The sequence below is a fragment of the Vipera berus genome, assembly GCF_964194415.1.
Source record: "Vipera berus genome assembly, chromosome: 3".
NCBI lineage: Eukaryota > Metazoa > Chordata > Lepidosauria > Squamata > Viperidae > Vipera > Vipera berus.
Genome location: NC_138204.1, coordinates 105,873,058 through 105,894,777, shown reverse-complemented (window position 1 = coordinate 105,894,777; position 21,720 = coordinate 105,873,058). Strand labels below are relative to the sequence as shown.

Below are 21,720 nucleotides of genomic sequence, written 5' to 3'. Positions count from 1 at the left end.
TACATATATTATTAGCATAATACAGTAAGATTGATGTAATTAGCAAAATATGTAAAATATGATTTGAATTCATAAGTTCTTACATATTGCTATAAAGCCAAATAAGCAAAGAGGGGCTTTTTTCAGTGTTCCATGTACTTTTGAGAATTTTGTAGTAATTATACCTCTTTGCTGAAAATAATCAGAATAGGAATGTTGAAATTTTCATGTTAGGTTTTGGAAAAACTCAGATTTCTCAGAGGATTTTTGAAGGGTACTTTTGAAAAGAATAAAGTTGGATCAAGTTTTGCTTGCAGCCTAGGGCTGTTCCAAGACATTGTGTTTGTCAGGTAAACTAGCAAAAAGCCCTGCTATCTATCAAAATAAAGATAGGAAGCAATGGACTATGTCATTGGTTCTCAATCTGTGGTCCTCAGACCTCTGGGGGGGCGATATCATCACAGAGGGTCCACAAAGGCTTGAGGACATGTTATGATTTAAATCTGGAGTTAAGTTGGAATCCGTGGCCATGGTCCATGGCCACAAAAGGTATTTAAAGGGGCTCCATGGTAAAGAAAAGGTTGAGAATTACAGGTTTATGTGCTTTTAGTTCCGTATGAATAAAATCCTAGAGCCAATTCTTTTTTTCCACACAGTAAAAATTAAATATTGATGAATTATTCAGTTTGCTGTCCCTTCACAGTATCTGAATTCTGCTGTCTGTGATAGCCATTTGAGACTGCTAATGTCCTGAGATGACCATTAATAGTTACTTCCTCTCTCTCCTTAGAATACAGCAGCAGGGAAGTTAATTTTTGTAGTGGAATGCACACAGATTGTGTGAATAGCTTATAACAATCTCAGAACCTTGTTCTCTATCCTCTACACACAGAATACTCCCATAATAAGTATGGAGAAGATTTCTTAGGTATTTTGAAATCAGTGACCTAATTATATTATGTTCCAATCTGGACTCAGTCAATCATGTTTACAGGGATTGAGTCATAACTAATTTGACTCACTGATTTCAGTCTGAATTCAGTTTACATTTCTTTGTAGGCATTATACGTTTCAAACAATAGCAATAATTTTTCTTTAAGACTCTATGTCTCACCAAAGAATCCTTTAACTGCATTTCATAATACTAAAACATGAAAAAGAAAGCAGAAAAAGTTTGAGGGATTTCCTGTGTACTTCCAAAATAAGCAATAGTATGATTAATTTCCTTTATAGTTATTTGTTTAATTAATCAATTAACAATATGGATTTTGTAATCCAATTATATAAATTGCTGCCTATTTATTACACAATCTTTTTGTGAAGCTGCATTAAGTCATTCTAGAGACATACTTCCTTGGGTGTGTAATTATGCTTTTAAACTCCAGTGATCCAATTGCTTGTGTTTTTTTCTTCTGATTTTTTAATGTCTTGTTATATGTTGATTACATTAAATAATAAGAATTCCTGACTGAGAGTTCCATCTGAAATAATGAGATTTACATGGTTGTTCTGTTGTTGCCCCAAAAGACTGTAGTTTCGTATGAACTAGAAATAATAATTTAGTTAATTGAATACAATTAAATTAAATACAATTAAAATAAAAATGTTTTAAAATTTGTTCATAGATCAATAAATAATTTTAAAAATAGTTCAAGTTCTATATTATGCCAGTTTTTCCTGATTAAATGAAGGCAGAGATAATATTTTAATAGTCTGATCATAATAGTTCCTTCACAAAATTATTTTTATTATTTTCGGTGATCGAGGCCCAATGATATAACATTATATAGGACAGGTTTTTTCCAATCTGGTACCTTCCAGATACACTGGATTTCAGTTTTCCAGCTGCCATTACATTTTGGATTAGAGGAATTGAAGTTAAACATATCTGGCAATTATCAAATGGTGAAAAAATTGGTGTGAGACCTGGAAAACACTTCATCAGATTTATTTCTTCAGTCTGCAAATCGGGAAAAGACCAATTTCTTGATTTTTTTTTAGAAAGCAACACTTCTGATATATTGATACATTCAACATTTATGAAGAATGCATTTTGAAGCAGGTTTTTTTTTAGCATCTATCAAATTAATTTTGGGGAAAACATTTTCATGTGGGAAAGATGGTACAATTCATAAAGTTATAATTAGAGCATGTATAATTAGAGCTACATTATATTCATGATGTTCTGTATTTTCAGTGATATAACCTGGCTGTGTTGGAATTTGTTTTTAATCTTTAATTGGAAACTTTTTTATTTGCACAATTTAGGTCTGTGAATAATCAGCCATTAGAGGTAGTTTAAGTGTGAAAGAAGATAGGGCTAAAGAATACATGAAATTACTGGGTAGTCCAAACTACATAAAAATTGTAGAAACTCAAACTCCTTTTGCCTAAATGTGAATGAACAACAAGTGTCCTTCACTCAATCTGCTTCTTCAGTTCCAGTTCTAGTTCCACTGAGCCTTGGTGGAGCAGTGGGCTAATGCCTCCTTAAGTAACACCAGCTGCCTGCAATTAGTGCAGGTTCGAGTCCCACCATGCTCAAGGTTGACTCAGCCTTCCATCCTTCCGAGGTAGGTAAAATGAGGACCCGGATTGTTGGGGGCAATAAGCTGACTTTGTAATAATGCCGCTTGGGGGGAGGGTGAAAGCCCTAATAAGCAGGCATATACATAGAATGAAGCCGCCCTGAGTCTTTGGAGAAGGGCGGGATATAAATGGAATAAAAATAAAAAAAATAAAATAAAATAGTTTCCTGTTTTTGGTATGGATAATGGAGATGGTAGGGAAGAAATGCAGATTTTGCACACGGGGTTCTATAACTATTTACTATTGCTTCTCACATGCTTCTCACATCTAAAACAGCTAATTCAGGTTATAGAAATTTTCTGTATTTCTGAATATTTTCTTGTTATTATTGTGTTGCAGAGAATCTGCTATTGTAAATTGGGAGATTGCCAAAGTAGTTCTTTTGGATGAGGGCTATTATGAATGCATCGCTAGCAGTACTGCAGGAACAGGACATGCAGAGACATTTTTGGATGTATCAGGTTAGCACCATTTACTATTGCTTCTCACATGTTGTGTTGCAATTTTACAAATTATAATGCAGATTATAATGCATTTTTGACTTAAACTTCTGAGAACTATAAATATGTCTTAGACATTTTGCCATATAAATTAAGATGTTTATGTGGGAAAGTGGCATAACCAGTGGCTATTCTATAATTTTAATTGCTTTAATTAAACTATATTGTGTAAGCAATTAGAGACCTTTGGAGTGCTGGCTATAATACATTTAATAGTAATACTACTTCTACTATTAATAATGATGAAGACAGATTAAGAAACTAAGAGTCCTGGTGGTGCAGTGGTTAGAATGCAGTATTGCAGGTTGACTCTGCCCACAGTCTGGAGTTTGTTCCTGACCGGTTCGAGGTTGACTCAGCCTTCCATCCTTCCAAGGTCTGTAAAATGATACAACAGCAAGATTTTTAACATTATATTAACATGCCTTCAAAAATAAAAGAAATCCTATTAAGATAGTCCCAAAGGTGCTTTTTCCAAAAGGCAATTAGAATTCCCTGGTTTTTGCTTTGAAAATATTTTGCTTCTAATCCAAGAAGCTTCTTCAGTTCCCAAAAAGGTCCAGCTGCCTTTTGGACAAAGCACCTTTGGGACAATCATGAGCGGGATGATTGAGAATCTCCATAGACATCTATTAAAAGAGATAAATGGAAAGTTGTAAATAAAAGTAGGCAAAGTAAAAAGTAAAGGAATTTTACTGCCAATATAGGGTTTGTTTAGTTTTGAACTGTAAGTCTTTCTAAAAAACAATTAGTAAGGAAGAATGAATGAATGAATGCCAACAACAGAATGTTTATAATAATTCAGAACAGGGCTTTTTTTCTCATAGAACGCTCAGAATGGCGTTCCGGCACCTTCTTTTTGGAAAAAAAAAGCTCCCTCTGAAAGCCTATTGCAGGGCTAGGCAATCTTGGCCCTTTTTTTATGACTCATGGACTTCAACTCCCAGAAATCCTGAGCCAGCCATGCTGAGGGGAAAGGGAGAGGTTTCCAAGCTGAGCCATGCTGGCTCAGGAATTCTGGGAGTTGAAGTCCTTGAGTCATAAAAGAGCCAAGGTTGCCTACCATAGGAACTAAACTTTTAGAATCTAAAACAGCTAATTCAAAAAAGCCAACAGGAAAGAACCTCACATTTTTCATCTGCTTCTGTCTTTTGGAAGGTAAAATTAGATAACAAAGTAATCTATTTCCTATGTTAACATCTCTGCAATGAAATTAATAAAGGTAACAGGAAAGAAATGCAAAACATTTTTCTCAATGTAATATGTCTAATTTAGTTGATGCTAGAAAAAAATAGTATCTTTTGTACATACTCTTGAAAACTATTTTGAATCTATCCATCTATCACAAGTAAACCACTTTAAATTAAACAATTCTTAAGAATGAAATATTCTTAATTTAGACTTTACTTTTACTGTTTGGACTGTTGTGTGTTTTGAAAAATAGATTATTTAGAATCTAGTTATGTTGCAGTTCAGTCTTTAAATAAGTAACCTAGTATATACATAACAATATATGATGTTTTCCATGGTGAGCTTAACATCAATAACAACATTTATTAAAAAGGCTAAAATAATTTTTGGTGGCATTATCTGCACATTAAAATTTTGTTTAGTCACAATTTTTCACTTTTCACATTCTGGAAAAGCAGTGGTCATGTATCCTAGCAAAAGATGTTACATATGTGCTTAAGCGTAGTCAGTAGCATATGCCTTTTTAAAAATATCAAACATGCAAAGAAACAAAAATAAATCCAAAATATCTGTATTACATCCAGAAATGCCAACTTTGCAACCAATATTTCTCATCCATAACTATGGCAGCCTAAGGATACCTGCATACATGCAAATGCTTCTCTGGGATCAGTAGCGCAGCAGGGATTGCTTTTTCCTTCCAGTAACAGATTGCTGGGAAATTTATTTATTTATTTATTTATTTATTTATTTATTTATTTATTTATTTATTTATTTATTTATTTATTTATTTGATTTGTATACCGCCCTTCTCCCTAAGGACTCAGGGCAGTGAACAGTGACATAAATATCAAAATGCACAAATACAGATATTGAAAACAAATTAAACCCTAATGCCCAAATGCAGAAGATAAGTTACCTTAAAACAATAATTACAACAGAACCCGTCAGACCAGACCAGATTGCTCAAACAGATAGGTTTTTAGGTTGCGTCGGAAGGAGCGAAGGTCGGGAGCCATCCGGAGCTCAACCGGTAAACGGTTCCATAGGTCAGGCGCGCCCACAGAGAACGCCCTCCCCCTGGGAGCCACCAGACGGCATTCTCCGAACGGCAGAACCCTTAGGAGGCCCTCTCTGTGGGAGCACACTGGGCGGAGGGAAGTTGACGCTGGCAGCAGGTGATTCCTAAGGTACTCCGGACTCATTCCATGTAGGGCTTTGAAAACCATTACCAGCACCTTGAATCTTACCTGGAGGACAACTGGGAGCCAATGCAGCTCACGGAGTAGAAGTGTAACATGGGAGTATCTGGAGACTCCCAACACAACTCTCGCGGCTGCATTCTGTACCAGTTGGAGCCTCCAAGTGGTCCTCAAGGGCAGCCCCATGTAGAGAGCATTGCAGTAGTCTAAATGAGAGGTCAAGAGTGCATGAGTGACCGTACACAGGGCATCCCGGTCTAGATAGGGCCGTAATTGTCACACCAGGCGAACCTGGGCAAATACTCCCCTAGTCACAGCTATTATGTGGTCTTCCAAGGAAAGCTGTGAATCTAGGAGGACTCCCAACTTGCGAGCCCTATCTATGGGGGGTAATAACTCACCCCCTATAGAAAGAGATGGAATGTTCTAAATATCCCGAGATGCCGGTACGTACAGCCACTCTGTCTTGTCAGGGTTGAGTTGAAGCCTGTTCCTCCCCATCCAGACCCGAACTGCTTCCAGGCAACGAGACATCACATCGAGGGCATCACTGAGGTGGTTTGGGGTCGAAATAAAAAGATGGGTATCATCAGCATACTGGTGATACCCGACTCCAAAACCACGAATGATCTCACCTAGAGGTTTCATGTAGATGTTGAATAGGAGAGGCGAGAGGACTGATCCTTGAGGGACTCCACAAGTGAGAGGCCTCGACCTCGACCTCTGCCCCCTGTTAATACTGACTGTGAACGTCCCATGAGATAGGAGGAGAACCACTGAAGAACCGTGCCTCCCACTCCCAATCCCCTGAGGCGCTGCAGCAAGATACCATGGTCGATGGTATCAAAAGCTGCTGAGAGATCTAGAAGGACTAGGACAGAGGAACAGCCTCTGTTCCTCTGTCCTAGTCCTTCTAGATACCAAACGTGGCCTTAAGAATTCCAATGTTTGGAACTTCCGGGTGGCAAGGCTCTGTCGATGGCGGTCATTTTTGACCGTCAGCCCCATTGCTCTGTTCAAATTGTGAAAACAGCAACAATCAGCTGTTTTGCAGTTTGGGAATCTTCCCCTTGGGAGAAGAGGGGAGGGTGAGCATTCAGGTAGAGGTAGAGCTCCCCTAGACCCCCAGAATTTCAATCTGGGGGTTGAAGGGTGAGAGCTCCCTCAGAGCCTGAATTAACTCTGGACTCGGGGACTCCTCTGTTTTAAGGTTTTAAAACAGAGCAGGATGCTGCAACCATCCCTGCACTCAATATTGTATTCTGGATTACTTGGATGCAGGCAGAGCTGAGCAGGAGAATATTGAAACAGCAAGTATATGATCTTTAACTCCGGTTTAACTTAAAAGAAGGGGAGGAAGATGGCGCTGGAATAAATTTTTGGGAGAAAGAGTGAAGAACAAAAGAATAAGGAAAATAATATAAAAGATCAAGGAGGAAGACAGAAAGTGGATTTTTAAAGCTGTAAAAGACTGTTAAAAACATTTGAGGTTGGCTTAAAAGTGACTTAAAAGATCTGGATATTTAACAGTAAAGCAACAAAGTTGTAATTTGGGTGGAAAAGTGAAAGTGAGAAACGAAAGTTAATTGGGTGTTAAAATGGCTTCCAAACCACCTAGATTTACTGTTTCCAAAAGTGTAGGGGCATCACCAGTTCAACAATCTGGACTTCAGACATTGATGCCACCCCCCGCAGCACCTACACCCACATTAACACTAAAAGATTTAAAAGATGCTTTAAAACTTCAATCTGAGCAATTATCTGAGCAAATGGCAGAGCTTATTAATGAGAAAAATAAAGAAATATGAGAGGATATTCTGCTAGCATTTCAGGGACTGACACTTTGTATTGAGAGTCTGGATGAACACGTGGAAGAAGTTAAGCAAAATAATTTTATATTGGAGGCTAAAATGTGTGAAACAGAATAAAATGGAAAAAATGAGGAGGAGGTAGTAATGATACAATATAGAGACATGGAGTTTGCTTTCAGGATAAGAGATTTGAAAGAAAATCCACAAGAAAATTTGGAAGAGATATTGGCAAAAGCTGTGGCGCCTATTTTGGGTTGGCGAACTGAAGATTTTATATTGGAAATAGATAAAATATTTCGTGTTAATTCCTGGATTGCTAGGCAAAGAAAATTACCAAGAGAAGTGGTTGTCTATTTTACAAAGAGAATGATCAGAAATGCAATTATTCAAGCCTTTTATAATAACAGATTTAAAGTGGCTGATCAAGAGGTCTTAATTTTGAAAGAAATCCCACCAAGAATTTTAAGAAAAAGGAAAGAGTTTGTTTTCCTGTCAAATGAATTAAAAAAATCACAGATCCAGTTCAGATGAGAGATACCAAATGGGATAGTGGTGAATTATGTTGGTACAAGATATCGTCTTAATACAGTTCTGAAGGCACGTGATTTTTATTGTAACATACTGAAAGCAGACCCACCACCATCCCCAGAATTTAAAAGAGGGAAGGAAGAAGGAGTGCGACAGATACAATCAGAAGGTATACAGTGAGGTGAAGAAACCACCTCGCTGGGACTTCCGGTGGCGACGCGACGCTGAAGACAGCCATCTCCGGGCTGTCCGCTCCGCGGCTTTGTAGAACTGCTGAAAACAACGTTGATCAGCTGTTTCAGTGGTTCAGAAGCCCCCTCCTCGGGAGGAGAGGAGGGGGTGAGGCCCCAGGTAGGGGTTGAGCTCTCCAGGGCCGCCTGAGCTTTTAGTTTGGGCGGCTGAAGGATTGAGCCCCCCCGAAGCCTGGGTTTGCTCCGGGCTGCGCAGCATTTCTGCTCCGTGCTTTTGGGAGCAGAACCAAGCATTAGCAACCACCCCTGCCAGAAGGAAGGACTTTGGAGTGTGAAGAGGCAGGCAGAGCGATACAGGAGGTCAAGGTGAAGTGGATTTTTGTTCTCTAGTTCAATGGATTTTATGGACTTTAAAAGTGAAAGTGCGTAGCAAGTGAAAGTGGGGGAAGATGGCGGCTAAAACTTCTAAAGTTCTCCGGAGTGCGGGGGCTTCTCTGGTGCAACAGTCCTCGCTGCAAGCCTTATTGCCTCCTGCACCTGCTCCGGCACTGACGGTTAAAGATTTACAGGATGCTTTGGAAAAGCACTCACAACAAATAGCAGATATTATAGATGAAAAGATGGAAAAGCTGGAGGAGAAGATGGAAAAGCTGGAAGAGAAGTTTACAGCAATGAGGGCAGACATCTTGCCTGCACTTCAAGGTGTGGCTTCATGTATTCAATGCTTGGACGAAAAAATGGAAGATCTTAGCCAGAAGAATTCCAGATTAGAAGCAAAAGTGTTAGAGAATGAAAATGTGATGGATAAAATGGACGGTGATTTGACTCTGGTCCAGTACCACCAGATGGAGCTTGCTATCAGAATCAGAGGTTTAAAAGAGAATCCTAAAGAAGATTTAAAGCAGATAGTCTCTGAGGCTTTGGAAGTGGTACTGGGACAGCCAGCAGCTGAAATTGAGGGAAATATAGACAAAATCTTTCATGTGAATTCATGGATTGCAAGACAGAGGAAGCTACCTAGAGATGTGGTGGTTTATTTCACAAAGAGAGCAATCAGGAATGAAGTTATCCAAGTTTCTTATGATACTAAGCTTGTGGTTGCTGAGCAAGAAGTTTTGGTTTTAAAAGAGATTCCTCCAAGAATTTTAAGGAGAAGGAAAGATTTTGCTTTTCTGGCACAGGAACTTATGAAACGCGATATCACGTTTAGATGGGAGATACCAGTGGGCATGGTGGTGATGCATGAAGGCATGAGACACCGTTTGGTCACAGTGATCCAGGCACGTGATTTTTATAGCAATGTTTTAAAAGCAACCTCTTTACCACCTTTGGAATCTGCAAAGAAAAATGGCAAGGGAAAGCCTCAAGATGCTGAAGGAACACAGACAGATGAGAAAGCTACTGGAGGGGATCAAATTACAGCTTCATCGGAAGATGCCAGAGAGCAGAGAATGACGCGTGCTGCCTTGAGACGAGCGAGACAAGAGCAAGAGCAAGACCAGCAGAAAGTTATGGAATCTCCAAAGTGTACCTATAGCGAAGCTGTGGGAGGGGCGCGGCCTAAGGAAGTTAAGGGACTCTTGACAGACGTGCTCCAGAAGCTTCAGGCCACTAAGGATGGCGACTAAGTTTCTAACTTGGAATGTCAATGGCTTAAACTCACCACAGAAGAGAAAGAAAGTTTTTCAATACTTAAAACAATTTAAGATTGATGTTATTTGCTTGCAAGAAACACATATTAGGGTTATGGACCAAAAGTACCTATTGAACTCTAGATTGGGTACACAATTTAGTGCTTCAGCAATGAATAAGAAAAATGGAGTGGTTATTTATGTCAAGAATACTGTGACAGCGGAGCTAATAGAAGCAGATAAACAAGGAAGATTTGTTATAATAGATTTACTGTTAGAAGGCAAAAAACGCTTTTGGTTGGACTGTACGCTCCTAATCAACAACAAGCTGACTTTTATAGTTTATTACACAGTAAGATTACTCAGTTGGATTATAAATCTTTTATTTTTATGGGAGACTGGAACGGAGTCTTGGACGTACAACTGGACAAGAGTGGCTCTTTTAGGCATATTCCGAGCCACGCTAGATTGCCTAAAACTTTTTTTGAAATGAAGGATGATTTGGAGTTGCGAGACATTTGGAGAGAAATATATCTACAAGAAAAGGATTATACTTTTTTTTCTGATAGACATCAATCTTTTTCCAGGATTGATTTTATATTATTGACTAATGATTTTTTTTTCCAGGATTAAAAAGATAAAGATTTGTCCAAGAACTATGTCTGACCATAGTCCAGTTTGGTTAGAGATTGATAAGGATAATAGAGATAGGCGCTCTTGGCGCTTAAATGAGAACTTGTTTAGAAATCAGAGAAATGTGGAAGAATGTAAAAAACAGATGAGGGACTTTTTTGAAACTAACATGAATAAGGGCACTTCTATGGACATGGTTTGGGATGCTAGTAAAGCTTATATGAGAAGGGTGTTAATATATATGAATAACAAATACAGACGTAACTTGGAATTTAGGAGGAAGGAATTGGAGAATGAAATCAGAGAAAAAGAAAAGGCCCTAATTCAGAATCCATCGGATGTGAAGATCAAAGAGGTTATTAATCTGTTAAGAGGACAATTTGATAAGTTGATGGCTGATCAGGTGGCAACTAACTTACGGTTTGCTAGGCATAATACTTTTTGCAATGCCAATAAACCAGGCAGATGGTTAGCTTACAGGTTAAGGAAGAAGCAAAGGGCTTCTAACATAGATAAAATAGAACATAAGGGTAAGGTTGTGTATCAACAGGATCTTATCAAGGAAGCCTTTCTGGACTTTTATTCTAAATTATATGCTAAAGATAAGATTAATGAAGCAGATATTGATGTATATTTGAGGAATGCTAACATCCCGGTTCTTACACAAGAACAAAATGAAGAGATTAACCAACTGATAACAGAAGAAGAAATCCTTTTAGCAATTAAACAATTGAAGATGGATAAAGCGCCAGGCACGGATGGACTGACTGCGGTGTACTACAAAAACCTACAATTGGAGATGATAAAGCCACTAAGGGAATTATTTCAGACAATTCAAAGGGGAGGAAGGGTGCCTCCGTCTTGGAGAACTGCCTTTATTTCTTTGATTCCGAAGGAAGATCAGGACGTTACTCAAGTAAGAAATTATAGACCAATATCACTTTTGAATACGGACTACAAGATATTTGCTAAGGTTTTAGCTAATAGATTGATGAGGGTTCTGCAACAGATAATTCATGGGGACCAAACTGGGTTTATCAGTGGTAGACAAATGAAAAATAATGTGAGGCATATAGTAGACTTGTTGGAATTTTTGGAAAGGAACAACCAGATCCCTGTGGCGCTGATCTTTTTAGACGCCGAAAAAGCCTTTGATCAATTGGATTGGCAATTTTTGATGAAAGTTTTAGATAAAATGAATTTTGGGGATAAATTCTTACAACCAATTAGGGCATTATATCAAAAACAAACAGCCTGAATAATAGTAAATAATAGTTTGACTGAAGTATGTAATATTGAAAAGGGCACAAGACAAGGGTGTCCGTTGTCACCTTTATTATTTATCTTAACATTGGAGATATTATTGATTAAAATACAAAATTCAGAAAAAATTAAGGGAATTCAAATTAGAGATCAGGATTATAGACTGAGGGCGTTTGCAGACGATCTGGTTGTTACGGTGACCCAGCCAAAAAATTCTGTTGTGGACCTGATGGAGATAATAATGCAATATGGAAAGGTTTCTGGATTTAAGGTCAATATACAAAAAACTAAAATATTAGCCAAAAATATGACAGTATCGCAAAAAGCCCTTTTAGAAGGGTTAACTGGATTTGAGATTGTTAAAAGGGTTAAATATTTGGGGGTGTATTTGTCACCGTCAAATGCAAAGTTATATAAAAATAATTATGAAAAGCTATGGGGAAAAATTCAAAAAGAATTGGAGAGCTGGGAAAAATTGCAGTTGTCTTTACTGGGAAGAATTGCAGCAGTGAAAATGAATGTTTTACCTAAATTTCTATTTTTATTTCAAATGATACCTATTCTTTAAAAAGACTCAAATTTGGAGGAATAGCAAAAGGGTATCAATAAATTTGTATGGGCAGGGAAAAGGCCACGAGTTAAATTTAAGATTATGCAGGATACGCGTGAAAGAGGTGGTCTTAAAATGCCCAACTTTAAACTATATTATGAAGCTGCTGCGTTGTCAGCGATAAGTGATTGGATTAATTTAACACAAGGGAGATTATTAAATCTGGAGGGCCATGACTTGTTATTTGGCTGGCATGCATATTTATTGTATGATAAGAAGGTAGATAATGTGTTTAAAGTGCATATTTTAAGACAGGCATTGCTGAGAGTTTGGAAAAAGTATAGACATAAGCTAAACTACAAGATACCTTTATGGGCAATTCCGAAACATGCAATAGAAAACATAAATGTTGGCTTCAAACATGATGTGACTACATACAGGGAGATCTTAAGTTTGGAGAGGAACGTATGGTGTTTGAAGCCGTATAATTTTTTACGAGATGAGAAGATTGTTCAAACTTGGTTTCAATATGGTCAATTATGGGCCAGGTGGAAAGAAGACCAGAAAATTGGTTTCTCAATGATTGATGGAAATTTGATAAAGCAAATTAGAAATCAGGGTCCAGCACATATCAAACGGATATATCTTGCATTGATAGAAATTGATTCAGAAACAGAACTTGTTAAAGATTGTATGATAAAGTGGGCTCAGAATATTCAAGAAGTTATCACAATGGACACTTGGGAAAAGATTTGGGTGAGGAACGTAAAATTTACACAAGCTCAAAACTTAAGAGAGAACTTTTACAAAATGTTTTATAGGTGGCATTTAGATCCTAAAAAGCTTGCAAGTATGTATCCGAACTATCAACCTAAATGTTGGAGATGTGGTGGCGAAGATGCAACGTATTTTCATATATGGTGGACCTGTAAAAAGGTTAAAGCTTTTTGGATAAAAATTTGGTGGAATATGCAGAAGATATTTAAGCAAAGGATAAAGTTTTGTCTGCAATTGTTCTTATTGGGCATAATTACAGATACTACTGTTGTGGACACCAAGTTGATGTTGAACTTAATTATGGCAGCAAGACTTTTAGTAGGTCAATATTGGAAGAAGGAGGAACTGCCGACTATAGAAGAATGGACTCTAAAAATTTCTGACCTGGCGGAAATGGCAAAGATTTCGGCTTATTTGAAAGACCATTTGCAACAACGTTATATTACGGAGTGGAAAAAGTGGATTGATTATATCCAGAACAAATATGGGACCAAAAAGTTTCATTTAGCATTTGTATAAGTTTTTTTATGTGATATTAGTATTGCTTGTAGTCATTTCATATGAGCTAGAGTGCGATAGACTTAATAGTTTATTGTTGTTAACATCTGGTTGTTTATGATTGTTTCTACTTTTATACCTTGTATTCAGCTCTGGGAAGTTGGGGAGGGGGGAGGGGGGAAGGGGGGAGGGTTAGGGAGGGTTAGGAAGGGTTGGGTGGGGGGAGGGATTGTTAAAGATAAAATGTATTGTAAAACTTTTCAATAAAAAAAAGAAAGAAACCACCTCGCTGATTCCAAAAGAGCACAGCAAACTCTGGAAATTGTGCAGCCCTTGGTCCCATTAGAAAAATCAAAGGCTCAAAGAGTGACACGGTCTGCAACCAGACGAAAGGAAAAACAACAACAGCAACAGAAACAGTATTCTACAATTATAACTCAAGAATCTAATAGTGAAGCAGTGGGAGGAGCGAGACCAAAGAGGCAGATGCTTGTGGATCTGCAAGATACGCTCCGAAAGCTTCAAGTCGCAAAAGATGGCAACAAAGTTTCTAACATGGAATGTTAATGGTTTAAACTCACCACAAAAGAGAAAGAAAATATTTCAGTATTTGAAACAATTTAAAAATGATGTTATATGTTTGCAGGAAACGCATATCCGTGTATCTGATCAAAAATATTTGATAAATTCCAGACTGGGTATACAGTTTATTGCATCTGCTCCAGAAAAGAAAAACAGTGTAGTTATTTATGTGAAGAAGACTTTAACAGCTAACCTAATTGAAACAGATAAACAAGGAAGATATATTATAATTATTTATTATTATTATTATTAATTTTATTTGTATACCGCCCTTCTCCCGAAGGACTCAGGGCGGTGAACAGGGCAATACATATTAAAAAACAAGATACAAAAATTAAAAACGATTAAACAAAATGCCCATGAATAAGTTAAAACACATTTAAAAATAGGTTAAAACAGATTAATAAAACCCAACCCCATCCCATCAGGCCAGGCCAGCTTGTTCGAAAAGGTAGGTTTTGAGATCACGCCGGAAGGAGCGGAGGTCAGGCGCCATCCGGAGCTCGACCGGAAGATGGTTCCATAAATCCGGCACGCCCACAGAGAACGCCCTCCCCCTGGGGGCCACTAGTTGACATTCTTTGACCGGTGGCACCCTGAGGAGGCCCTCTCTGTGGGAGCGTACTGGGCAGAGGGAAGTTGACACCGGCCACAGGTGCTCCCCAAGGTATTCCGGACCCATGCCATGTAGGGCTTTGTAGGTCATTACCAACACCTTGAATCTCACCCGGAAGACAACTGGAAGCCAATGCAGCTCGCGGAGCAGAGGTGTAACATGGGAGTGTCGGGAAACTCCAACACAACTCTCGCGGCTGCATTCTGTACCAGCTGGAGCCTCCGAGTGGTCTTCAAGGGTAGCAGTAGTCCAGACGAGAGGTCACGAGGGTGTGAGTGACCACACGTAAGGCATCCCGGTCTAGATAGGGCCGCAACTGGCGCACCAGGCGAACCTGGGCGAAGGCCCCCCTAGTCACAGCTACTATATGGTCTTCTAGAGAAAGCTGTGAATCTAGGAGGACTCCCAAGTTGCGAGCCCTATCTACGGGGGGTAATAACTCACCCCCCATAGAGAGAGATGGGATATCCTGAATATCCCGAGATGCCAGTACGTACAGCCACTCGGTCTTGTCAGGGTTGAGTCGAAGCCTGTTCCTCCCCATCCAGACCTGAACCGCCTCCAGGCAGCGGGACATCACGTCGAGGTCATCACTGAGGTGGTTTGGGGTCAAAATGAAAAGCTGGGTATCATCAGCATACTGATGATACCCAACTCCAAAACCACGAATGATCTCACCCAGCGGTTTCATGTAGATGTTGAACAGGAGAGGCGAGAGGACCGACCCCTGAGGGACTCCACAAGCGAGAGGCCTCGAGGTTGACCTCTGCCCCCCTGCCAACACCGACTGCGAGCATCCCAGGAGATAGGAGGAGAACCACTGAAGGACCATGCCTCCCACTCCCAGTCCCCTGAGATGCTGCAGCAAGATACCATGGTCGATGGTATCGAAAGCCGCTGAGAGGTCTAATAGGACTAGGACAGAGGAATATCCCCTGTCCCGAGCCCTCCAGAGATCATTCACCAGAGTGACCAATGCCGTCTCCGTGCTGTACCCGGGCCTGAAGCCCGATTGGTACGGGTCTAGATAATCCGCTTCATCCAGAACCAGAGGAAGCTGATGCGCCACCACACTCTCAACAACCTTCGCAAGAAAGCGAAGGTTGGAGACCGGATGAAAGTTATTTACCACAGCTGGGTCCAAGGCAGGCTTCTTGAGGAGAGGTCTCACCACCGCCTCCTTCAAGGCGGTGGGGAAACTACCCTCACTCAAAGAGGCAGATATAACCGCCTGGAACCAGCCTCCCGGGCTGCATAAACCAGCCAGGAAGGGCACGGGTCCAATAAACATGTGGTGGAGCTCAGCCTCCCCATAATCCTGTCCACTTCCTCCGGAGTTACAGGATCGAACGCCTCCCAGATCACATTGACAAGATCACCCGTGTCCTGATCGTCCGACTCTGCCCAGTCGGAGTCCAAATCGGTCCGAATCCGAGCAATTTTATCCAACAGATGTTGACTAAACTCCTCGGCACGCCCCTGCAAGGGTTCCTCACTCACCTCCTGATTGAGGAGGGAGTGGGTCACCCTAAACAGGGTGGCCGGGCGATTATCTGCGGACGCGATAAGGGTAGCGAAGTAATTAGACCTCGCCACCCTTATCGCTGCGAGATAAGACCTAATGTGTGTTCTTAGTCGCAATCGGTTGGATTCAGATCGGCTGGACCTCCAACCGCTCTCTAGGCCTCGTCTCCGACGCTTCATCTCCCGGAGCTCCACGGAGAACCATGGAGCCCACTGGGATCTGCACCGGGTCAGGGGCTGCAAGGGTACAACTCGGTCAAGTGCCTCCGTGGCCGTCCTTTCCCAGGCTTCCACTAAGGCATCTGCCGAGCTGTGAGCAGAGGAGGCAAGTGGGGACCCCAGTGCTGCCTGGAACCTTTCAGGGTCCATTAAGCGCCTGGGGCGGAACCATCTAGTTGGCTCAACACACCCCCGGTGGGGAGTGGCAAAACGGAAGACCAGCTGCAGGAGATGATGATCGGTCCATGACAGGGGCATAACAATTGGGGAGCCCCCACCAAGATCATCTAACCACCATCCAGATAGAAAAACCAAATCCAGGGTGTGACCTCCCACGTGAGTCGGTCCATGAATTACTTGCATCAGGTCCATGGCCATCATGGAAGCCATGAACTCCCGAGCTAACTCAGATGATCCTCCCAGGGATGGTAGATTGAAGTCACCCAAAACCATAAGTTTGGGGAACTCAATCACCAGCCCCGAGAGGATATCGAGAAGCTCAGGCAGGGCTGCTGCTGCGCGACTAGGTGAAAGGTACACCAGCAGCAAGCCCAGCTGCGCCCTAGGACCACACCTCAATAAGAGAGATTCACACCTGACTATCTGAAGAACGGTGGCCTCCTGCGGACATAAGGTCTCCCTCATAACCACAGCCACTCCCCCACCCCTACCCTGAGTCCGAGGCCGGTGTAGCACCCAGAAGCCTGGTGGGCCAAGATCAACCAGGGGGATACCATCCTCTGGGTCCAACCAGGTCTCCGTGATGCAAGCCAGGTCCGCATGCTCACCCTCGACCAGATCCCGGATGAGAGGAGCCTTATTAACGATGGACCTGGCATTCAAGTAAACCAGCCGGAGCTCAGGTGGCTGCATATCCTCGCTTCCGGGGCCTTGGGGTGAAGACAGAGGGTCGGAGCGCCTCACCACTTGTAGATAGCGGGGATGCCCTCCCAGGTATCGATACGGCCCTCTGTTCATACACCTGCTGCCATTCCCTAACGTCGTGGGAATAGGAAGTCCCACGACACGTTCCCGAGATCCGGAGGCAGCAGACCCCGGCTCCTCCTCCCTGCGATCTGTCCCAGGCCTGGCCTGAGCAACAGTTGGTGGATTACCCCCCGTTTCCAGCCAACCACGATCCTCCCCCCTCCCTAACCCCACAAAAAATTTGACTAAAAAGGTAATCAGGGGCCTCTTATTAAATTTATACCGGAGGCCCCTGCCCCTACCCAACCATCTTTCAGGGTCCCAGCAATCGGGCCCTTCATCAAGAGGAAATGTAAAGAGTGAGGCGGGTCGCACCCAGGATGGGGGGGGCCCTGAGGGCAAACAAAACCGTGCTCGGATAAGTCAGACGCATGGTGGTTGTTAGACCAATCCGGCAGAAAAAGGCAGACCCAGATCGAAACGGGAGGATCGCGAGATAGAAGGAGAATGTCCAGAGTGCAAACCCAGCTCCACTGCCACTAGAGCTGGGTAACCCCGGGACAGGTCGATTACCGCCCTCTCACGACGGTTGGAACCGGGGAGCAGCCTGGAATATACAACCGGGAAAGGCAATACCGCCTAGAGCTCTCACCTCTAGGAGGTAGCAGATGTAAAGTCTCAACCACCCTCCCACAGTGGTTGTAACCCGGGCCTTCCAAAACCATGGGGAAGAGGAGAAAAGAGGGGGGAGTTAGAGCAAAACAGTCAGCGAGATAAATCAAGGCTAAAAAGCCTATAGAGTCACAGAATGGTAGGAGAGCTCCGGTTATACAATTTGTTTTCATATTGTAGAGAGGACCAGACGATGGTCAGCCAGGAAGGGAAACCAAGACCATGATATTTCAGCAGAACCACAAAACATGGTCTAGTCAATTTCTGGCGGCGCAGAAGTTAGGTTGTGCCTCACAAACATCCGAGACATCAGTGTCCGCATTCCACCACCAGGCCGAGGTCACCATACCAGAGAGGCTGCGGTACTCCAACTCCCCTCGCCGCCAGCCTCAGATGCCAACCAGAGAAAATCTCCACCACTCCAGCACTTCAACGCTGACACTGCTCCAAGCCGCGATTCATAGTGTCGACCATCAATCAGCCAGCACGCGGCTCCTCCAAGCAGCTGGAAGGCTCTCCCAAACGTTGCCAAGCTCCCCAAAGTTGTCCTGGGCTCCGCAAGTTTTGGAGGCGCCGCCAGGCTCCGCAGGCTCCACCAGGCCCCCCGCAACACCATAACAGCGCCGACAGTCAGCTGGTCGGCGAAACGCAGGCCTCCGAGATTTTCCGCCCAGTTCCAACGGGCTCTTCACCAAGCTCTCAAGGCTCCCACGGCACCGATGGTCAGCTGCTCGGCGCCGCGTAGAGCAGAGCTCCGCCGAGTTCATCCAGGTCTTTTGAGTATTCCAGCAGCCTCTATTGGAGTTCGTCGAGGCCCCTGTGGCACCGACAAACAGCTGGTCGGTGCCGCACAGCACGGGGCTCTGCCCAGCTCCTCCGAGTCCAACAGCCTCCGTCGGAATCCCCTGGGCATTCCAGCAGCCTCTACCGGGGTTCGCTGAGCCCCTGCGGCACCGACAAACAGCTGGTCGGCGCCGCACAGCATGGGGCTCTGCTCGACTCTTCCGCGTCCTCCAAGCCCTCCAAAAAACTCCTCCGGGCTCAGCTGAAAGACCTCGGAGAGTCCACGGAGCCAAAGGTAGCAATACGGGCGTTCCAAACAGCCACAGAAGCTCACCTCATCCTCGTCCTCATCCCAAGTCCTTCACAGAAAAAATATTCCTGTGAGGCTCCCAAGGGTCGCCAAGTTGCCGGAGCTCCGCTTGGAGCTCAGCCGAGCATGTCTGACATCTTGGGCATGCTCAGAAGTAATTGAACTTTTAAAAGAAGGGAAGAAAATACTTTTAATTGGATTATATGCACCTATTCAACAACAAGGAGAATTTTACAAACTTCTACATAATAAAATAATTCAATGGGATTATAAATCATGTATTTTAATGGGAGATTGGAATGGAGTGCTGGACACACAGAAAGATAAAAAAGGACCTTTTAAAAGTACTCCAAATCATGCTAGATTGCCTAAATCCTTTTTTGATATGAAAGATGATTTGGAACTGAGAGATGTCTGGAGAGAATGAAACGTGGAAGAAAGGGATTTTACTTTTTTTCCTGATAGACATCAATCTTTTTCCAGGATCAACTTTGTATTAACTACTAATGATTTTTTTTCTAGGGTTAAGAAGATTAAGATATGTCCAAGAACTTTATCAGATCACAGTCCAGTATGGATGGAATTGGACAAGGGGAAGGGAGATAGGAGATCTTGGAAGTTAAATGAAAATTTATTTAGATATGAAGAAAATGTGGAAGAATGTAAAAAACAAATGAAAGAATTTTTTTATTATAAATATGCATAAGGGTACACCCATTGAAATGGTTTGGGATGCAAGTAAAGCTTATATGAGAGGAGTGTTAATATATTTGAATAATAAATATAGACATAGATTGGAATATAAGCATAAAGAATTAGAGGAGGAAATAAAGATGAAAGAGAAGGCTTTTATTTTGAACTCATCTAATAAGAGGCTGAAAGAAGCAATTAATTTGTTAAGAGGGCAGTTTGATATGTTGATGGCAGATCAAGTGGCAACTAATTTACGATATGTCAAACATAATACTTTTTAAAATGCTAATAAGCCAGGTAGATGGTTAGCTTATTTGTTAAGGAAAAAACAAAAAATCACGTAATATAGATAAGATAGAATATAAGGGTAAAGAGGTGTTTCAGCAAAATCTTATTAAAAAGGCTTTTGTTGAATTTTATTCCAAATTATATGCTAGGGATATAACTCAAGGTTTAGATATAGATAGGTATTTACAAGAAGTGAATATCCCTATACTTACACAAGAGCAAAGGGAAGGGATGAATCAACTGATAACTGCTGAAGAAATTATTTTAGCAGTTAAAAAACTAGAAGTGGGTAAGGTACCTGGAACAGATGGTTTGACAGCCATTTATTATAAAAACTTGCAATTAGAGTTGGTGGAACCTTTAAAAGAATTATTTAGAACAATTCAATCTGGAGGAGAAGTGCCTCCATCGTGGAAAACAGCATTTATAACATTGATTCCAAAGGAAGATCAAGATCTTACCGAATCTGACTTCCAGTGGCGACGCGACGCTGAAGACAGCCATCTCCGGGCTGTCCGCTCCGCAGCTTTGTTGAATCACTGAAAACAGCGCCGATCAGCTGTTTTGGTGATTCGGAAGCCCCCTCCCCGGGAGAAGAGGAGGGGGTGAGGCCCCAGGTAGGGGTTGAGCTCTCCGGGGCCGCCTGAGCTTTAAGTTTGGGCGGCTGAAGGATCGAGCCCCCCTGAAGCCTGGGTTTGCTTCGGGCTGCGCAGCGTCTCTGCTCCGTGATTTTTGGAGCAGAGCCAAGCGTTAGCAACCACCCCTGCCAGAAGGAAAGACTCTTGAGTATGAAGACGCAGGCAGAGCGGTACAGGAGGTCAAGGTGAAGTGGACTTTTATCTTTACTCTCTAGCTCAATGGATTTTATGGCTTTAAGGTGAAAGTGCGTAGCAAGTGAAAGTGGGGGAAGATGGCGATGAAAGCCTCCAAAGTTCTCCGGAGTGCGGGGGCTTCCCCGGTGCAACAGACTTCGTTGCAAGCTTTGCTTCCTCCTGCACCTGCTCCAGCATTGACGCTTAAGGATTTACAGGATGCCTTCGAAAAGCATTCACAATTAATGTCAGATATGATGGAAAAGCTGGAGGAGAAACTGGAGGAGAAGATGGAAGAGAAGTTTAGAGCAATGAGGGCAGACATCTTGCCTACAATTGAAGCTGTGGCTGTATGTGTGCAACGCTTGGATGAAAAAGTGGAGGATCTTAGTCAAAAGAATTCTATATTAGAAGCAAAAGTACTAGAGAATGAAAATATAAGGGATAAAATGGATGGAGACTTGACCCTCGTCCAGTACCATCAGATGGAGTTTGCTATCAGAATCAGGGGCTTAAAAGAGAATCCTAAAGAAGACCTAAAGCAGCTGGTCTCCGAGGCTTTGGAAGTGGTACTGGGTCAGTCAGCAGCTGAAATTGAGGGAAGTATAGATAAAATCTTTCGTGTGAACTCATGGATTGCAAGGCAGAGGAAGCTACCTAGAGATGTGGTGGTTTACTTTACAAAGAGAGCAATTAGGGATGAAGTTATTCAAGTTGCTTATGATACTAAGTTTGTGGTTGCTGAGCAAGAAGTTTTGGTCTTAAAAGAGATTCCTCCAAAGATTTTAAGGAGAAGGAAAGATTTTGCCTTTTTAGCACAGGAACTTAAGAAATGTGACATCAAGTTTAGATGGGAGATTCCAGTGGGCATGGTGGTGATGCACGAAGGTAAAAGACATCGTCTGGTTACAGTGACTCAGGCACGTGATTTTTACAGTAAAGTTTTAAAAG

At 42.1% G+C, this 21,720-nt stretch overlaps 1 protein-coding gene across 1 annotated transcript in view; it reads left to right on the top strand.

Annotated features, from left to right (window-relative positions):
• HMCN1 (hemicentin 1) overlaps positions 1 to 21,720 on the top strand; it is a gene marked incomplete at its 3' end in the record, with an annotated part of 484,864 nt that overhangs the window by 174,145 nt on the left and 288,999 nt on the right. Inside the window, 1 exon segment of the mRNA XM_081325521.1 lies at positions 2,908 to 3,029. Within this exon segment, the coding sequence (XP_081181647.1) occupies positions 2,908 to 3,029 (122 nt within the window).